This window comes from Pleurodeles waltl, chromosome 1_2 (assembly GCF_031143425.1).
Source record: "Pleurodeles waltl isolate 20211129_DDA chromosome 1_2, aPleWal1.hap1.20221129, whole genome shotgun sequence".
NCBI lineage: Eukaryota > Metazoa > Chordata > Amphibia > Caudata > Salamandridae > Pleurodeles > Pleurodeles waltl.
In genome coordinates, this window is record NC_090437.1 from 989,410,681 (window position 1) to 989,430,195 (window position 19,515).

A 19,515-nucleotide genomic window follows, 5' to 3' on the forward strand; every position below is an offset into this window, starting at 1 on the left:
GAGAAAACGTAATCTAACATATAAACTAACAATAAAATAGCAATTGGAAAGTATGCTTCCAAATTGTGTCACGGAACATCAATGGTCTTAACAAGATAAAACTACAGGGAGTGCAGAATTATTAGGCAAGTTGTATTTTTGAGGATTAATTTTATTATTGAACAACAACCATGTTCTCAATGAACCCAAAAAACTCATTAATATCAAAGCTGAATATTTTTGGAAGTAGTTTTTAGTTTGTTTTTAGTTTTAGCTATGTTAGGGGGATATCTGTGTGTGCAGGTGACTATTACTGTGCATAATTATTAGGCAACTCAACAAAAAAAAATATATACCCATTTCAATTATTTATTATTACCAGTGAAACCAATATAACATCTCAACATTCACAAATATACATTTCTGACATTCAAAAACAAAACAACAAAAAAATCAGTGACCAATATAGCCACCTTTCTTTGCAAGGACACTCAAAAGCCTGCCATCCATGGATTCTGTCAGTGTTTTGATCTGTTCACCATCAACATTGCGTGCAGCAGCAACCACAGCCTCCCAGACACTGTTCAGAGAGGTGTACTGTTTTCCCTCCTTGTAAATCTCACATTTGATGATGGACCACAGGTTCTCAATGGGGTTCAGATCAGGTGAACAAGGAGGCCATGTCATTAGATTTCCTTCTTTTATACCCTTTCTTGCCAGCCACGCTGTGGAGTACTTGGACGCGTGTGATGGAGCATTGTCCTGCATGAAAATCATGTTTTTCTTGAAGGATGCAGACTTCTTCCTGTACCACTGCTTGAAGAAGGTGTCTTCCAGGAACTGGCAGTAGGACTGGGAGTTGAGCTTGACTCCATCCTCAACCCGAAAAGGCCCCACAAGCTCATCTTTGATGATACCAGCCCAAACCAGTACTCCACCTCCACCTTGCTGGCGTCTGAGTCGGACTGGAGCTCTCTGCCCTTTACCAATCCAGCCACGGGCCCATCCATCTGGCCCATCAAGACTCACTCTCATTTCATCAGTCCATAAAACCTTAGAAAAATCAGTCTTGAGATATTTCTTGGCCCAGTCTTGACGTTTCAGCTTGTGTGTCTTGTTCAGTGGTGGTCGTCTTTCAGCCTTTCTTACCTTGGCCATGTCTCTGAGTATTGCACACCTTGTGCTTTTGGGCACTCCAGTGATGTTGCAGCTCTGAAATATGGCCAAACTGGTGGCAAGTGGCATCGTGGCAGCTGCACGCTTGACGTTTCTCAGTTCATGGGCAGTTATTTTGCGCCTTGGTTTTTCCACACGCTTCTTGCGACCCTGTTGACTATTTTGAATGAAACGCTTGATTGTTCGATGATCACGCTTCAGAAGCTTTGCAATTTTAAGAGTGCTGCATCCCTCTGCAAGATATCTCACTATTTTTGACTTTTCTGAGCCTGTCAAGTCCTTCTTTTGACCCATTTTGCCAAAGGAAAGGAAGTTGCCTAATAATTATGCACACCTGATATAGGGTGTTGATGTCATTAGACCACACCCCTTCTCATTACAGAGATGCACATCACCTAATATGCTTAATTGGTAGTAGGCTTTCGAGCCTATACAGCTTGGAGTAAGACAACATGCATAAAGAGGATGATGTGGTCAAAATACTCATTTGCCTAATAATTCTGCACTCCCTGTAGAAGCAGTAATGCAATATGCTAGATGGTATAACCCCAGAGTGCTCATGCCACGAGAGAGACCTTCTGAGCAGATGTGGTTTGATTAAGTAAAGCAAGAGCGATTCTCCAAAGGGTATAGTGATGTAGCTGTCCTTCTGCATACAACCTTTCCTTTGATGGACTCTGGGGTACCAGGAGATTAACTAGTTTTTTTTTTAGTTGTTTTTTTTACTGCGGGATAAGGATAAATGGTAAGACAAATGTGGTCCTTAACCAGTGCAAATGCCCCACCTCCCTCAGAGGAGGCACTACGTGCTCTTAGTGGCATGTTAACAAACATCACTCAGCAAAACTGATGGGGTGTTGTTTTAACAGTTTTATTGATAGTGACTTTGATATTTACTTCCCAAGTCCCTCCTACATTCACAAACGTTCTGGGTTCTCAAACTGGATTATGTGATATTTGGAAAAAAGGAGCACCATTTGGACAATAAGTACACGTTTTTCTCCAGAGCACATTGTTCCTTTTCACAAATTGATTATTTCCTACTCCCAATGTTAGACCTAGGTATGGTTGGATGGGGGGGGGGGGTGTTAGGGGAAGTCGTTTGGAAACCAAACCAATCAAACACCAACCAACCAACCACATACCGGCCAACACCCTTCAACAAGGCTGCCCACAGTGGTACTCTGTCTTATGACCATAGAGGGGCCACAATCTCAGTCGCCTCAAAGCCAGGTAAAGCCCCCAGACCAGTGTGCCTTCTAAAAGCCCATCGCCTTGAGCAATACCGAAGCTAAAATATGTGTTCATTGGTGGGAGAATAACATAATTAACATATAAAAATTAAAATGCCTTCATGCTGTGTAGTGGTATCAGACACTGTATAAAAAGAGTTCACATTCAATGCACTCATGAATTTCACATGCTCCAGTGCCTTAATGCTTACAAAATTTCAAAATACCTTTGATTCACCAAGATGAGATTTTCTGTAGTGACCACTGGGAAAATAAAATGTGAATCTTTCTTCCAGGGCTTCATCTTTGCCCTGCATCAGAGGGCTTGAGCAAGAGTTAAGAGCAACAACACTCTGTAAGAGTCCTTTCCAAAACATTGGGGGGCAAGACAGGGTTGCCCCTTTCTCTGCTAATCTTTGCATTAGCATTTGAGTCCCTCGCGGTCTGGATAAGAGGAGATGGACTGGTGCAGGAACTGCAGTGGAGCGGGTGATCTGGAAGACCAAGTTCATTATAGGCAGATGACCTGCTACTCTTTCTCATTTACACCTGGTAGACTAATGCATATTCCAGATCTCTATGGAAAACCATCACACCTGGTGAGCAGACTCAATGAAAGAGTGGGCCCCTCAACTGAAGATACTCTCCCAGAGATTTAAGTAACTATGGATACACACCGCTTTAGATCCAACATTGTGCTGAAATCTCAACTTGGCCTCCCTTACTGCTGACTTACAGAGAAACTTCAATCCTAGGATGCTCTCCCCATTAATACTCTAGGCAGAGCAGCTCTTTTAGAGATGGTGGTCCTGCCCAGACTCTTACAAACAATTCAAGACTACTCAATGTTATACAAGGCTGATTTGTCAATAACATTAAGGCCATGACTGGCAGTTTCATATGGGATGGGAAAATGCCTTACATTTTCTGGGATATATGGCTCTTTAGAGTCAGCAATCATACAACAATTAAAGAGGAATTGGAGTTACTTAAAGGTGTGCCACTTTTACACTACTGATATGGTGCTCTCTCTCCCTTCCAACTGGCTAACTCCAATTCCCACCAAGGTGGCCTTGAGTTATTGCAGTGAGGACTAAGTTAGACAGAGCGGCTCAAAGCCAACATGAGTGACTATTATATGGTAGGTCACACTACTGAGACAGGTGACAGAACTGGAGGAAGTTATACAGTGGAACCTCACTGAAATCTTCAAACTTGAGATATACGGGGGCTAGATCACCTCATGTCATTCAAAAGTCTTGCTGTTCTTTTGACAGTTACAGATGTGTCCTGCATTAGATCAGAGCCCCCTTACAATGTAATCCTCATGAATCTAATCATCTCAAGACAAAAATAACATTACAACCACTGGCTAGACATGGGACTTCACCCATTTACCTATCTTTAATTGCACCGGATTGATCCACCACATAGCAGGCTGTGTGGGAGACCAGCATTAGCCAAATAGAAAACAGGGAGTGGATGAGTTCAGAGTGCCCCCATACCTCGACCATCGCAGGTTGTCACTCCAGTAGGATTATGTCCCATTCAATTGAAATATTTTTACAGGACTTGCAACTCTCTTAAAGGCAGGATAAGTTTCCCAAGCCTGTGCACAATGTGGCAATGGCAACGGTGACTGGTTCTTTTGCCTGCTCACTGCACAACATTTGAATAATAATGGAAATATAACAGACTGGTACGGACAAAGGAGTGAGGGAATCCCAGTGATCTCACGCCTAAATTATCCGTCTTGGGTGATGTGGGGTAAAGTAACAATTCTCGATATTCTAGCTAGGTAGGCATGTGATGTCTCTTGGCAAAGAAACATTGTGCAGCACTAGAAGGGTGACAGGACCCCTGCAGAGGTTGAGTGGCTGAGAGGAATGGATTTTAGTGTAGGTACGGTGAAGCAAATTTATCAAGCAAGGGGCTGCCCTGGTAATGCAATCTAATATCTGGGGTCCATGGTTGGATTATTTTGGCCTAGGTATGGTCTGCACTACAGCCAATTGATTGCCCGCTCAATCTTCTTTATACTTTGTTGATCAGTCTTTCCTGCCTGGACTGTCTATTGTTGCTGGCATATAATTACAAAAATACTGGTATGAAGAGCTGCTGCTCTTTTCTGCTGCTGAAATTTAAAGAAAAATTAATTTATAAAACAAACAACAACAAAAATTATCACAAAAACGTTTTTGTTTGTTATAGGATTATTGAATATAGGTAGTGCCCGAAAGGAGATTGTTCCTTAACGAATCGAGACCACTAAAGTTATCTCAAATACGTTTGGGGAACTGAAAAAGGCTCACTTGGCAAAATACAATATTTTTGAGGTAACAACTGAGGGAACTGGGAAACCATGGCACATGGTGCAATAACGCCTCTCAGTGTACCACTAGTAGAAAGGAAAGCTATATAAGGATGAACTAGAACGTTCAAATTAACCTTGCTTCATGTTGGAAAGCTAAACACCCCAAACAAGAGACCTTTTTCCCCAAACAAGGTCTCTTGTTTGGAACACGTAAAATCTGGAATGGGATCTGCAGCTAGACAGGATTATGATGGGATGTGAAAGTACTTGTGAGGCTTCACGAAACAATAAGAGACTGTTTGGTACACAGGACCTAGAAAACACCTATACCCAGATACTCTTTCTCTTGTGCATACAGAAACTATTCTCCCTTTGATTACATATTTATGTCAGAAGGCTTGATGAGTAGACCTGTCCCGCCAGATACATCCATATCTAGCTATGCACATGCAGAAGTAAAAAGATATATGAATTGAAGGGTTGTGCAAGGACTCCATGGCGAATCTCCGAGGAGCTCTGCAGAGAAATCGTGTGAAAAGAGGAATTAGTCCAGTCTGTAAACTCAGAACACAGCTTGAAGGGAAACACACGGTTCAGGAGTCGATGGGATGCATTTAAGTAAAGGTGTAGCAATGGGGATTTTAGCAGGCATCAATAGAGAAAGGAAATTAGTAAGAGATGACCTATCAAAAAAAATTGAATGAACAAATAAGATATATAAGCTGAGGACTTCTCTGAATATTAGCCAAAACAGGCAATAAGTAGAGGACAATTAAATGTCCTCAGAACTAACTGAGCTGAAAATATTCATGGGAAATATAATAACATAGGGACAATGCTGGCCAGATGACAGGATACTGAGGGAGAGGCAAGAAATAATGAAAGTGAAAACGAAGAGGGCACTCTGGTGACCAAAGAATCAGAGAAGTAAGATTTATTTCAGGGCTTATACATACAAGTACTAGAGGAGAATGGGGAAATACGAATACATGTCTTTGTGAAAGATGGTGGCTTTCCACACTTACCACCATAATATGTGGAAGAGTTGTCAGACTAAAGAAACTGCAAAAGCGTGCAAGGCAGGCAGCTAAAGTAATTAATACCAGTAAATCCCCAGTACCAGATGATTTTACAACTCAGTTTTAGGAGATGATTCCAGCTCACTGGGAAAGCACGCTAGCAATCCTATTAAACTCTCTAACAGAGAAGAAAGGGCTAACACAGAAAATAGAGAAGCACATTTTATGTGGGCCCATAAACAGGGAAGACCCCTGAGGAATGAGCCTCTTATCACCCAATAGCTCAATGTAGATGCTAACATTTTCAATAAACATTTGGCCAACAGAATGGCATAGCTGATGCCAAACATCACAGATGCTGACCAAGTGAGTGTCAATTAAGACAGACAACGACGCGGTCATCTTGGAAGGGTAGCACACTTTACTGGAAAACGTCCACTGAAAATAGATGCCAGTCCTTCGGATTAGTTTAGATGCTAAAAAGGCATTTGATTGGGTGAGCTAGAAAGTACATGAAGTGGTGCTGAGGGTGATCGGACTAGGGCCCAAGATGAAGAGAGAAATAATGGCAGTCTACAAAGCCAAGACTCGGGTAAATGCCCTGAGGACACGTTTAATGAGCAGACTAGACGTTTGGTATGGAGCTAACAGGCCAGAACTTCATAAACAGATAAAAAGGCATCTAAGCAGATGGAAACTAATATATATCCTCTGTGTATGGTGTATTATGTCATTTAAAAACAACAAAATTTTTTGCACCCTCTGTACCTCTTTCAGTCTGTTCCTGTTAAAAAGGCAGAGTGGAATTGAAAGCACTACAAGGAGAGCTTAGTGCATTCATCAAGGAGCGAATGCAAACATATTAAAAGGGTCAAGAGAATGTAGAGCAGCCCTCTTCCAAACAGTGGAATGGATACGAGAGAAACAAAAAAATGTATCCCAATGAATCAAGTGGTCGTGGGAAGCTTAATATCAGACTTGGCATGGCAGGAAATATAAAAAGTTCCCCAAATTCTAAAACACAGTGTTGGAAATGTCGGTTAGAGCGACATAGGGAGGAAGAAGGACCAACTACCCCTCCCAAACACACTGGAACCTTAAAAGACACTTCCAACTCTCCATGGAGATGCTTCAAACAATGGAGGGAGGGAGACTGCAGGGGAACATCTGATCTATTCAGCCATGTGGATGTAAAACGTTTGATGCTTAAAAGAAAAACTTTGGAGTGAAAGAAACAAACAGATGAAAGCACACATAATAAAAACATTGGGTCTTACAATCCAAGAACAGAGCAACAGTGACAAAAGAGTTGAGTCCTATGCAAAGAAGATTTTCTAGAATGGATTTGGGATCCAGGGGAATGATTTCAGGCACAAATTTAAGCAACAGAACATAAAGAGCACAGTTAAATGATATAAAGAAGTGGGATCCGAATCTTCATAGAGATATCTCAGGAAACAAAACTGAGAATATTTGTGGTGAGATATACCAAAAACATAAAAGTATGTTTTATAGTGGATGAGCATGAATATACTCTACCAGTAGCATATTATCCCTGAAAGGTTGCACCACATTTACAAGTCAAGGCCAAATAGATAATGGAGGCATATTAAAGATTGTAAGTGTTTTTCATACATGTGTTTATACAGGTGTAGTGGGACCATGCAATTCTTAAGACATTCTGGAAACATATCTTAAGCCACATCAAGGGAGTCATTGGTTAATTTACACTGGTTGATCTTGGGAGGGATGATGTTACAGGACTACCCCAACAGAAACTGCAATGCATGTGTATGTCCAAAAAGTTAGGTAAGTACCTGGTAGGCCAAGTGTTACGGACAATAGAAAAGAAGGGAACCTGCATATATCTTGCTCAGTGATTTCACAAACTATAGCAAGTTCTGGTGAATGAAAAGCTGACTCATGACCACACACACCAAGAGACGTTTTCCAAAAAGCGGTCATCCTTGGATAACACATGTCTCAAAGAATTTAGCTGTTTCACAGCTGCAATTGCTCATATTCACCTGATCTATTGGTTAAAGGACATAGTGGAACCATCAAAGACATTAGTGGAGCAAGCTCCATGATGTTAGTTCTGTAAAATGAAGAATACACTTGAGACATAGGGAAGAAGAAAGCGGGGTGTACACAATGGAGGCTGAGTGCTGATGTGTTTGAAAATGTTTTACATGATAATTTGTTAACGTGATTTACAAAAACAAAATAAGAAGGATCCAAATAGGTGCATATGTACAAATATCTGAGATCAGCAGCATTTCACCCTACATCCTATCTACAAACCCTTGTTAGATTCTGATGATGCTGAATGGCTGTTATTATTTGTTAAACGATGGGACTTTAATAGAGCGCCTCTGGCCACCACATAAAAAGTGGTGACCTTACTTTTGTTGTTGTGGCATATAATTGGCATATCTTCTCGATAGTATTTAACTCTTTGAGCATGGAATAATGAGAAATTATTAAGCGCATTGTGTATAGTTCCCACAATGAGAAATTGTGTTTTCGTTTTTAAGTGGGACACATGCCCTGTACAGTCAGCCAGGTCCGCCCCTGCCCTCCAGCAAGGCAGTGATGTACTTTGTGCACTTCACACCCACATCAATAAGTGTTGCTGTTATACTGGTGTCACTCCACTTCGGTGTATCACCAGTATTAAATGAGTTCAGGGGTGAACAAAATCCTATTGCATGTGCTGGCTCTGCCTTCTCACAGAACTCACACCACACGTGGAAAGCTGGAAAAGCAGAAACGGATTTAATGGGTGTGCGTTTATGAGATTGCAAAAATAAAAAATAAAGTGCACATATGTAATGTCGTAATAAAATCCCAGCTTAAGCCACCCAACACCATGGAAACCACTGACCTTTTTAACAGCAAGCATTGCTACAGTTACAAACTAGACACGTCTGAAGTCTATCACACATGAATTACAGTCAACATCAGAAAATTTACTATCAAGGACTGCTTCTATGTCAGGACCACAGGCGAGGACTATGCTTTAGCCTTCCTTCTCTTTAATACCCAGCAGCCTTCACAACATTGTGCAGCACTGGAAGTGTGACAGGACCCCAATACGGGCTGAGCGGCTGAGAGGAATCGAAAAACCTCCTTTCCCATAAACCTTAGGGAAGGAGTAGCATAGTACAACCAATTAATAACAAGAGTGCCCCAATAAAGTCCATACTCAGTGTTTATGTCCCCTCTTTCTTCATGGATGACATGGGACTCCTACACCTTATAGCACTCATTACCTTATATAGAAACCTTATGTCCACCGATTTACACACTTGTATGTTTTATTGTCTACGTATATGTTTGTTGTAGTAAAGCAGTTTGACACTATACATTAGGATTAAAAGAATTTGAATACAAAATAAATTAGTGAATGGTGTTTACATCATTGGTGTAATTACTTTTACTGACATACATTTGCCATTCTTATATTGCATGCATGTAAAGAGGTGCTGAACAGTCAAAAATCTGCCTCCAAATCACAGTGTTGCTTAAGCACTTGTGAACTGAGTGTCTTTGTTTCCATCAATTGCATAGATATCTAGGTGTTCGGCTCTAGAATGCTCTGACCCAAGATGGGATTCCGACAAAAGGAGGGCTGACTGCTCTTTAACTGAGGCCTTTCTTTTGGGTCCAAATGGAAGTGAGAATAAGAGTCCAGATAAACTGCAGCTGAGTCCATCACAGTACCAAAGAAGGCCCCATAATCTGTATTAGGTGCATATAAAAATGTGTCTCCTCCATCTATGTCTTAAGTATGTGATGCAGTCCCTCCTGCAGGAATGCCACTGCCATCCCATATCGCAGCAAGTAGGAGTACACCCGCCTCCTCGGTTTAGGCCAACCTAAGCCTTGTATGTTCTAGGTCAAAAACTTTCATTTAGAGGCCATAAATCACAGTCATTACACATTCTCTAATCTTTTCGTAGACCCTGCAAATCACACTGATAGTCACTCTGCAAGAACCATAATGGAAAATCAGAAGCACAAACATCATAAAGCAAATACCTACACAGCATTTGAACAGCAACACCCACCAAAAATAGGAAACAGTAACTTCTCCTCCCAAAGGCAGTGGGTCTAAACAATCTGGTTCCCTAAACATTAGGCCAACTACACCGTCCCACCACCCCAAGCCCTCCCCTGAGGGCAGAGCCTCAACTTTGTCTGTTGCTTTTTGCATTGAGCCTTGCATCCCACCCAATTGGTGAGGCCAAAAGGACTCCAACTACCTGCCCCCCACCAAGAGCCTCCTGACAACTATTGTTTAATCAGTCCGCATTTCAACATTAATATGTAGAAACATATAAACGAGTCTCCATTGGAAACCACCACCCATTAAGAAATTCACATATACATCTCACCCAACAGTTTCTGACATTAAACACATTTCAATCAACTGCATGCAAATATTTTAAGTCAGTCTCCCCACAGTAAATTACAAAACTGAATTTGCATTGGTAATCAAGGGCAGCCATACCACCCTCCTCCTGTACGTCTCCAGCTCTCAGTGCTGGCCATCACAACAGTAATCGGTACCTTCCTTGTGAGTCAGGAAGGATTCACAAGTGTCCGGACAATGTTCGGGCCCTTTAAGGTTCAATCTGAACACACAAGCATTTTCTCGGTCTGTCGGAGATCCATGCTTTGACCAGAATCCGCAGAGGGTTTCAGAGACCTTTTACTCCTCCTAGTGGTCCTAGTATCACCCTTCTAATGGGTAGTTTTTTGCGTGGCCCATGGCCCAGGGAGTCAAGTCAATCAACAGCTTCTTCATGGGGTGACAAAGAAAGGTCTTCCTTTGTACTGCACTCTCAGCTTCGCTGGGAGCATGAGGCTGTAGCGGATGCCATGTTCCCGCAGTCACTTTTTGGTCAGCATGTAGTCTCTGCAGAAGTCCTGTACCTTCCAGGTGTAGTCTGGGAAGATCATGATGTTCCTATTCTCAAACTGGGGGCTCAAGGACCCTAAGTGTTGTAGGATTGCATCCCGATCATGGAAATTAGATAGGCAATTATGGCATGAGGTTGTGCCCCAGGCCTGTGCATCAGAGCCAATTCATGATGGGCACGCTCAATAGTAAAGAACTTTGAGAGGTGCCTGGGCTTTAAAACCAGTCTTCCAAAAACAGTTCAATAGGCTTCCCCCTCTCCCTTCTCAGGAAAGCCCACAAATCAGAGGTTGTTCCCCTGGGAACGACCCTCTTCGCCTTTCAACCCATCTTCCAGATGAGCTGGAAGTGTCTGAAGCTCCAAAACTGTTTTTTTGAAGGAGGCCACTTTGCTGGAGTTCCGTGACCTGCCCCTCCATCTGTGACTCGCTTTGAAATTTTCTTAAAGTCGGCACAGAGTAGGTCCACCTCATGTGCCACTGTGTCACTTTTTGGCAGCATAATCTCTCTGGACCCCTTGATTCCCATCATTAGGTCCACACGTGTAGGATGAAATGGTTCTCCATGCTAGTGGCAGCCTAGGCAGTTCTACCACTGCTCATCTTGTGGCAGGGGGGTGTGTAGGTATCTATTTTGTTGGCCTACATGGTTTTTGAAGGCTTTTACCACAATGGTGGCCCAGTGTGTAGAAAGTCAGGTCGCAATAGTTGTGGTCCCCTTGAGGAAACCGTCGAATAAGCATTGTGGACCCACTTAAGGACCAGCCTTCCACAGGCCCAGGGTTGAAATGCCGGGGATGCATCAGTAATACCACCTGTATGAACGTGGACCCCATCTCAGTTATAGGATTCTCAACCTGCTGCCTCTCAAGACACCAGTCACTGTAATGTGACAGGAAGGCCTCCCTTTGAGTAAACGTCAAAATTCAGAGGAATCTGTGACCCCCACCAAATGAGAGCCCTTTTACTGTGGGATGTACCACCTATCCCAAGGTCTATATGGGGCCGGTTTTAATTTCAGGTCTAGTAGCAGCGGTTCCACAATTCCCCCCTCCCCCCCCTGGATTATCAATCCCTTGATCCATAAGTAAGGTGTAGGGGGCTTTAGATGCTCACAAATTTCCCCAAATTCCAATATATTGCATGGCCCCTCAAAAAGGTTCACATACTCACAGTAGTTATTCTCGATTTGGGGGGTGGGGGGGCAGGGGGCTGTACTGCTGTTAAATCTCTGCGCATCACCAATCACTTCCTCCCCCATACACTGACCAGACCACGAGGGGGCCTCAGCAAGCCTCAGGGCTCCCTGACAGTCTGCAGATTCTCTTATCAGGCCAGGCCCCAGCAGTGTCAGCGGTCGCAGCTATTCAACCGCGCGACGGAGGCTTAGCAGCCACTCGCTATTCCCAGGTGGGGCTGTGGTGCCCAACAGCACTCTGCGCCCACTCACAGCAGCAGTGTTGGGCACCAGTGGCTCTAGCAGCGCTCGCTGCAGGCTCACCTACACTCTGTCAGCTGAGGGCAATCTCCAACCACGGAGAGCCCGTACTCAAAGGCGGGTCGCCATCTGATAAACAACTCGGACGGCCATTGTTTCTTAAATGCAGTAGGGGAGAAGTCGTCTGGGGGGGCAGAATCCTTTATATGCCTTCACCTTGGACGATTTTCTGCACCTTAATAATTGCTTATTATGAAGCTGGCGGGGAGCTCAGAGGAAACGCTAACAGGTGGCCATCTTGCCAGGCTAGGCCCACTGAAGGCTGTTTTGTCAGGCTTCTAGGGGCTTGGGAGAACTGGAATTAGAATAAATCTCACACACCGACAGTGGGACAGTTAGAGTGTCTTGGATCACCATCTACTGGAAATAAATACACATACGAATCATTCTGAGTTTCAAGAAACTTTGACAACTGTATGGACCAATACCAGAAAGTAAGAGACAAAATCTTTGGAGAAAGGTGTAATTGACATTTCTAAGTGCATAGCAAAGCTGCAGATGGAAGCAGACTTGATTCTCGTTCCGGAACTTCGAGAAAACAGAGAACTTAGAGGGACAGATGCAACCTTGGGCCATTATGTGCAATATACATTTTTGGTATACATACGTAGTAACATTTCCTGCATTGAATGTGACTAGTGAGTGAGTGCAATATTGCATACCTGAGCCATGACAATTTATTATTAATGTGCAGGTGTCTAGCAAAAACTGTGGCAGTGATTTCTCTATCTCATCAGTTTTGAGACCTAAAAATGTTTGTAGGAAAGTGCCCCTTTGTGCATGGTTATTTCCCCCAAACCTCACACTCCCCACCTCTGTTTGTGGCCTGATCACCAATGCCAACTTGCCTAAGTGTGTGGTGGGACCCTGTTAACCAGGATCCAGCACCTGTGTACTTTCCCTAAACTGTACCATTGCTTTCACATTTGGCACACCTCTGGCACACAGCCTTGTAAAAGGTACCAGTGGTACCAAGGGCCCCATGGTCAGAGAGGGTGTTCAAGGGCTGCAGTATGTATTATGCCACCCTAAGGACCCCCCTCACCAAACACATGCACAGTGCCATTGCAGATTGGGTGTGCTGGTGGGGGTAAAAAGGGTAAAGTCGACTAGGCATCCCTCCATGGGTGCCAAGCCCACAGTCCACTGCATGTGGTATAGTTAAGTCACCCATTTAGCAGGCATTACAGCCTTAAGGCATGGTGCACTACACCAAAGGTGAGGGCACATCTGCATGAGCAATATGCCCCTAGAGTGTTGAAGAACATTCTTAGAACCTGCAAGTGCAGTGTAGCCATACTGAGTACATGGGTTGGGAGTTTGTCATTACAGACTCCACAGCTCCATGATGGCTTCACTGAAAACTGGAAAGTTTGGTATCAAAAGTCTCAGCTAAATAAACCCACTCTGATGTCAGTGTTGGATTGATTGTAAAATGCACGCAGAGGGCATCTTATAGATATAATCCACTGCCTGTGGCATAGGTAAGTCACCCATTTAGCAGGCATTACAGCCTTAAGGCAGGGTGCACTACACCACAGGTGAGGGAACAGCTACATGAGCAATATGCCCCTAGAGTGTTGAAGTCCATTGTTAGACCCTGGAAGTGCAGTGTAGCCATACTGAGTACATAGGTTGGGAGTTTGTCATTACAAACTCCACAGCTCCATGATGGCTTCACTGAAGACTGGAAAGTTTGGTATCAACCTTCTCAGCTAAATAAACCCACAGACGCCAGTGTTGGATTGATTGTAAAATGCTGATTGTAAAATGCACACAGAGCGCGTCTTAAAGATGCCCCCTAAAATGCACCCAACTTTCTAGTGTGTGGCTGACCGGTCTATGCCAGCCTGCTACTACCAGACAAGTTTCTGGCCCCATGGGCTGAGAGCCTTTGTGCTCTGAGGAGTCAGGGGCGAAGCCTGCAGGAATAGCAACACTTGGCAGTGAGCCCCAAAGTCTGCACGTCAGGGCACTTCAGCTAGTGGAGATGGTCCCCCCACAGATCAGCATGCTGGTGGGAAATTTAGTAAGCACCTGGTGTGTCCATATATCAGGTGGGAGTCCCTCTAGGGTGCCCAAAGCTGAGATGATCCTCTCCTGGCAAATTCCCCCATCTTGTTTTGGCCTGTGATAGCCAATAGGCTTAGGTATGTGCCCCCCTCTGCAAAGGGAGCGGGCAAAGGAAGGGTCTAGCCACCCTCAGGGTCAGTAGCCAGTGGCTACTGCCCTTTGAACCCTGTAACCTCTGTAAATCTAGTATTTAGGGACACCCATGAACCTTGCTCTTCAGATTCCTGGCAACCTAAAGAAGCAGGAGGACTAAAGAGCTGCACCAGCACTGAAGACTCCAGATGACAACAGACTTGTCTACTGGCCTGTCTGCAGCTTCCAGACTCCTGCTAGAAGAAGACAACTCGCCCTGCAGGACCAGTGACCTCTACAAACCCTCAGAGGACTGTCTGCCTTCCCTAAAGACCAAGATCTCCAGAGGACAGCGGCCCTGTCTGCAAAGAAACCTCCAAGACTCCAGAGCCCTCTGGATCCAGGAGTCCTGTCCACTCTGCACCTGATGCCCAAAGCCCAAGTCCACAAGACCCATCTGACCAGAGGGAGTCCCCAGGTGATTCAGACCTCGAGTCCCCCAACCACCCTCTTCCTCCGGGTTGACCCGTCCTGGCCACCACGACGATGCCTGTAACCTGAATCCAGAGGGCCCCATCTGACAGCACCCAGATCTGGTGAACATACCCAAAGCCTAAAGGTACCCCTGCACCCTGCACCCACAGCCCCCTGCCCTTGGACAACCCAGCAGATGGTCTATGGACGTCCAGAGGAGCCTCAACTTACCTGAACAGTCGTTAGTCTTCGCCAGCCCTCGAGACCAATCCTCTTTGTGAACCCAGACTTTTCCATTGAAAAGCATTGGGCGCTTGACGCTGTGTTTGCACCCTGCTGCCCCTGTGCCGAAGAAGTTGTGTGTTTGGTGCTGACCCATGGCCCTCCAACCCAGTGCTGATTTAAACCCCTCAGGGTCCGTGCCCAGAGACCGCAGGTACTTATTGGTAACCTATTCCCTTCCGCGTGCCCCCAGTCGCCATAGGATTCCATTGGGCGCTCAACACCAACTCTGCACCCGGCCGGTCCTGTGTTACTCGTGGTACACCCTTGGTGTCTTCCTAAAGTCTGCCCTGTGGAAACCCTAACCTCCGAAGACTGGGGGCGTAAGTCTAGTACTTAACTGTAAACTGTGTATGTACTTTTCCCCCCAGGACTGATTTGCCATCAATAAAAATTGCACTGTCTACTTTTTATACCTGCAAACTGTTTTATCTGTGAATTTCAAGCAAAGTTAATTTGATACTTGAAAGTGATACATTCTTGAAACTGTACTTTCCTGCAACCTTTGGTTCTAGAAACAAATTAACATAGTATATTTTTGATACATAAAACACTGAACTGGAGTTAGTCATTGAGTGTGTGCCTCCTTTCTTGATGTGTGTGTACAACAAATGCTTTGCACTACCCTCTGATAAGCCTAACTTCTTGACCACACTACCACAAAAGAAAGCATTAGTATTATCTACTTTAGCCTCTGCAAAGCCTCTGGGGATCCAATGGACTCTGTGCACATTATATCTTACTTTGCTATAGTATATACAGAGCCAGCTTCCTACAGTGTTAATAAAACAGTTAAGACATATATAATGTAAGGTCTTGTAAAATATTTATATACCATTTGTACATTTGTTTTGCTATTACGTTTCAAGACAAAATTTTGGTAGGGAAATACAGAGGAGTTTACAACCAGAAATACATAGGCTAAATTGAATTGCATAGGTAAAGCTGCACGTTTGTGTTTTTATTGTTTATTACTCTATTGAATCAATTGCATTTAAACCTGAACTGTACCGCAATATACTTACAAAAAGCCTTTGAACCGGTTCAGTTCATTGTTTGGACTTTCACATTCTATTCTGCTACCAAATTTTTCAGGGTCCACTTGAGACTCCTACATAAAGAAAAGAACAGACGTTTTACAAATCATATTGCTTTTCACAGATATTCTCTAAGTAAGAAATCCACAACACAACATGCACTAATTTGATGGATAGGATCATAGCTATCAAAAAACTAATTTAATTACATTCATGATATGACTTAACTCCTAAACTGCATCCTATAATCGTCAATGTCATGTCTCATATGAAACCATATCAAAAGTGGCATGTCAATCAAAAAAGCTGTATTTGCCCAGCATCACATTGGTAACTTGCATTAAATGCATAATCAGATACAGTTGTAACACAAGCCTATGCTTCTGTTGAGAAACCTCTTCAAGCAAAAATTGCACCTCCCTCCTTCCCTATTAGCCATGGTCATGTTTCCATCTGAAAGGAGTCAGAAAGGTAATGTTTCTGCAGGGTGAGACAGCAGATTATTTGGCTTCAAAATGTTCTTCATTTAAGTAGCTTAGGCTTTTTAGGTCCAGCTCCAAATGGCTCTAGCTGGTGGTCAAGATTGCATGTTGCCACATCACATGAAAGGAAAAAAAGAATGTTCTCTTTACGTCTAGACGCTTCAGTCATTAGCTTGTTTGGGTGGACTTTTTTTAGGCACATACTCTATGAGATGTCCATTGCGCTTTTGACCAGCCCACAGCAATCTGTAGATGCTTACATTTTTAAAGCATTGTGTTATCATGGGTAGAAAGAAAAGTACTCCACACACAGTGAGGCAAAGATGTTTCATTGTGTGAGCATTATTTTATCTGCCCTTATGCTTAGAGGCAGAAAGGCAGCCACTAGTCTTCAGCACCCCATCCTGACAAACAAGTATCTTAGCTTTGCTAACACCTTAACTGGTAGAAACAATCTAGTCGTAGATTTCTTACCTTAGAATATCCCTCAGGCGCCAAACTGGACCCACAAATCTTGAGCAGTACACCTATGAACCAGAAGGTGGCGTTGAATGGCGGAGGATCAGGGTCATAAGCCCCGCTTGTGACATGTGCAGTGCCTATATGGGCACCACCCCCGCGCACTGGCATCAGTTTCTTTTTGGGACTATTTCTGCACCAGAAGCACAAAGCCATGTCAGACAGCTGATCAACCAGTGTGCAGATTCCAAGGGCTTACCAGGGCATTTACGGCCATTCTATGTCTCTACCAGATAAGGCATTACCGAAAGTAAGTAACTTGTCCATCTGATTGAGACAACCAGCCACAGATTTCCTACCTTAAAATTAGATGCCAAAGCAAAACTAATCCAGGAGGTGGGTCTGCAAACATTTCCTACCCAGTTCTCCCATAGAAGCAACCAGTCTAACTGAAGGCTGAGTAGACAAGTCACGAGAGACAAAAGTGATAAAGAAAATTTGCCTCACCAGAAGAATAGTGGAAAGATCCACAGAACATGTTAAGAAGACATGGAATGCCATGGGGAGCCGAGCACACGGCAATGAAAAATGAATTCGTTGTAGTCAACAAACAGAAAAAAAACATGTGTAGCCCAATGGTAAGAGCTTTACCGATAAGAGCTGAGGACTAAGGTGCTGACCACCGCAAAAGTCACTGAGGTTATTGGACGGAATACCTAATAAGGGGGGGTCCACAGCAGACATGTAAAGAGAAGGAGCGATGCATGCATGCTGCCTCAACCAGGATGCTTAGGCGAAACCAGCAACAAGCAGAAAACCCAATGCTGTTACGGAGTGCAACTCTGAAGAGAGTGCATTCCTACAGAAACACCAAAGGTGGAGCTGTAGAGATTTGTAACAGAATTGTAATACATATAGAAAGGGTCAACAGGGGACACAAAAGGCGTGCCATATATGCATGACATATGATGGAGAAATGAAGAGATCTGAATAGAGACAAGCTGAAACACCAACCTGCACACATATAGACGTAATGATATAAATTAGTGCATACATAGGTATCTATAGATATTTAAGGAGCTAGCTAGACAAAGATATAGATATAAATAAGAAGGCGTAGACCTATGAACCATATATATGTAGACATACATATATTGATGTATAGCATACTAAAATATAGAAATAAAAGAACTGAGTGAACAGCAACACAGCAGCAAAATAAAAGAGAGGAGAGAGAGAAAAAGCACACCCCTCAAGGAAGAAAAAAGGCGGCCAAGCAGGCGTAGTGAATCCTAGTTCGTTTTAATGGGATAACAGGAGTTCGCTTAGCCTCTGGCTTGCAGACTCGTGACCCCGTCACCTAGTGACTTTTAACCTACTTAGCTTGCTCTGTCTTAGCCCATTTAATTATTTAATTCTTCTAAGATGGCTGCCTTGTTTATAGTTAGGCCATTTGTTATGCTTTGCATTATCAGTGTCACCGTGCTAAGGCGTCAAGATCAAGCAACAAAGACAAACAAACAGTAGGTGTTCACACTTAGGGGTTTTCCCTCTCTATACTTTCGAGGGATTGTTTATCTTAATTGCCGTCCCAAGCATGTCTGTTATCTATTGTTTGGGAACACACCTACGTCAGGGGTCCTTGTAGATCTGTATAAATACATTGCACTTTAGACAGATAATCAGAGGGATTCCGACAAGAGGGCATCGCCACCATCGCTGGTATCGATGCTGCACGTTGTCTTGATGCTGATCCAGTCTTCTTGTCCCTGCAGAGTCTGAGTTAGAGACCTCATTCCAAGGTAACGAGGGTTGGGGACTCCTGACATGGCATTGGCAGATTAGGTTTAGCAAACCCAGCTCTCCTTTAGGTAGGTTAGGCCTCTCGCATTAGGGTATTAGGGCATATTACATTTCGTATGTCTCTCTTATGCATTGCAAGATGGTGGGGGTCTTCGTAATAATGACTCGTTTTCACAATTCTGTTTCTTGCATTATTCATTATCCTAATCCTTGCAGCCCATGCAACTTATCGCAAATTGCAGTTATGTTTAATATGTTTACTGCATCTTTGTCATTGCCTGTGTTTGTATGCAACATGATATATCTGTGAGAAAGGGGTAAGCTCCATTTAACCATAACACTCCCTGAGATGTCTTATTCTCGAGTCCATGCGTAAAGGCTGCCACAAATCACCTTTTACTATTGTGTTTCTGGTGAGGTGCTACTAGTGAGCCGGTAAGGTTGGGAGAACAGTTGCGATTTGTTGTAGGATAGGCATAGTCGCCTACAGACAAAAGTACTGTCATCCTTTAACCAGCAGTCTTGCCCAGAGCAAGAGTCCAAACTACGACATGGACCACCAACCATGGTGTTTAGGCACTAATTTACGGATACCCCGACTATCACTGTCTCACAGACAACAGGTACCCTAAGTAACATTATACGGAGACGTCCGTGGTCTTTGGGAAAATCCTCCTCAGCTGAAAAGT

At 43.7% G+C, this 19,515-nt stretch overlaps 1 protein-coding gene across 5 annotated transcripts in view; it reads right to left on the minus strand.

The window, feature by feature from the left end:
- ATP10D (ATPase phospholipid transporting 10D (putative)) overlaps positions 1–19,515 on the minus strand; it is a 614,572-nt gene that overhangs the window by 312,756 nt on the left and 282,301 nt on the right. For all 5 annotated transcript variants that reach the window (XM_069201689.1, XM_069201684.1, XM_069201678.1 and 2 more), the window contains exon 5: positions 16,071–16,156. In XM_069201689.1, coding sequence (XP_069057790.1) covers positions 16,071–16,156 — 86 coding nt within the window. The remainder of the gene's footprint in view (positions 1–16,070; positions 16,157–19,515) is intronic.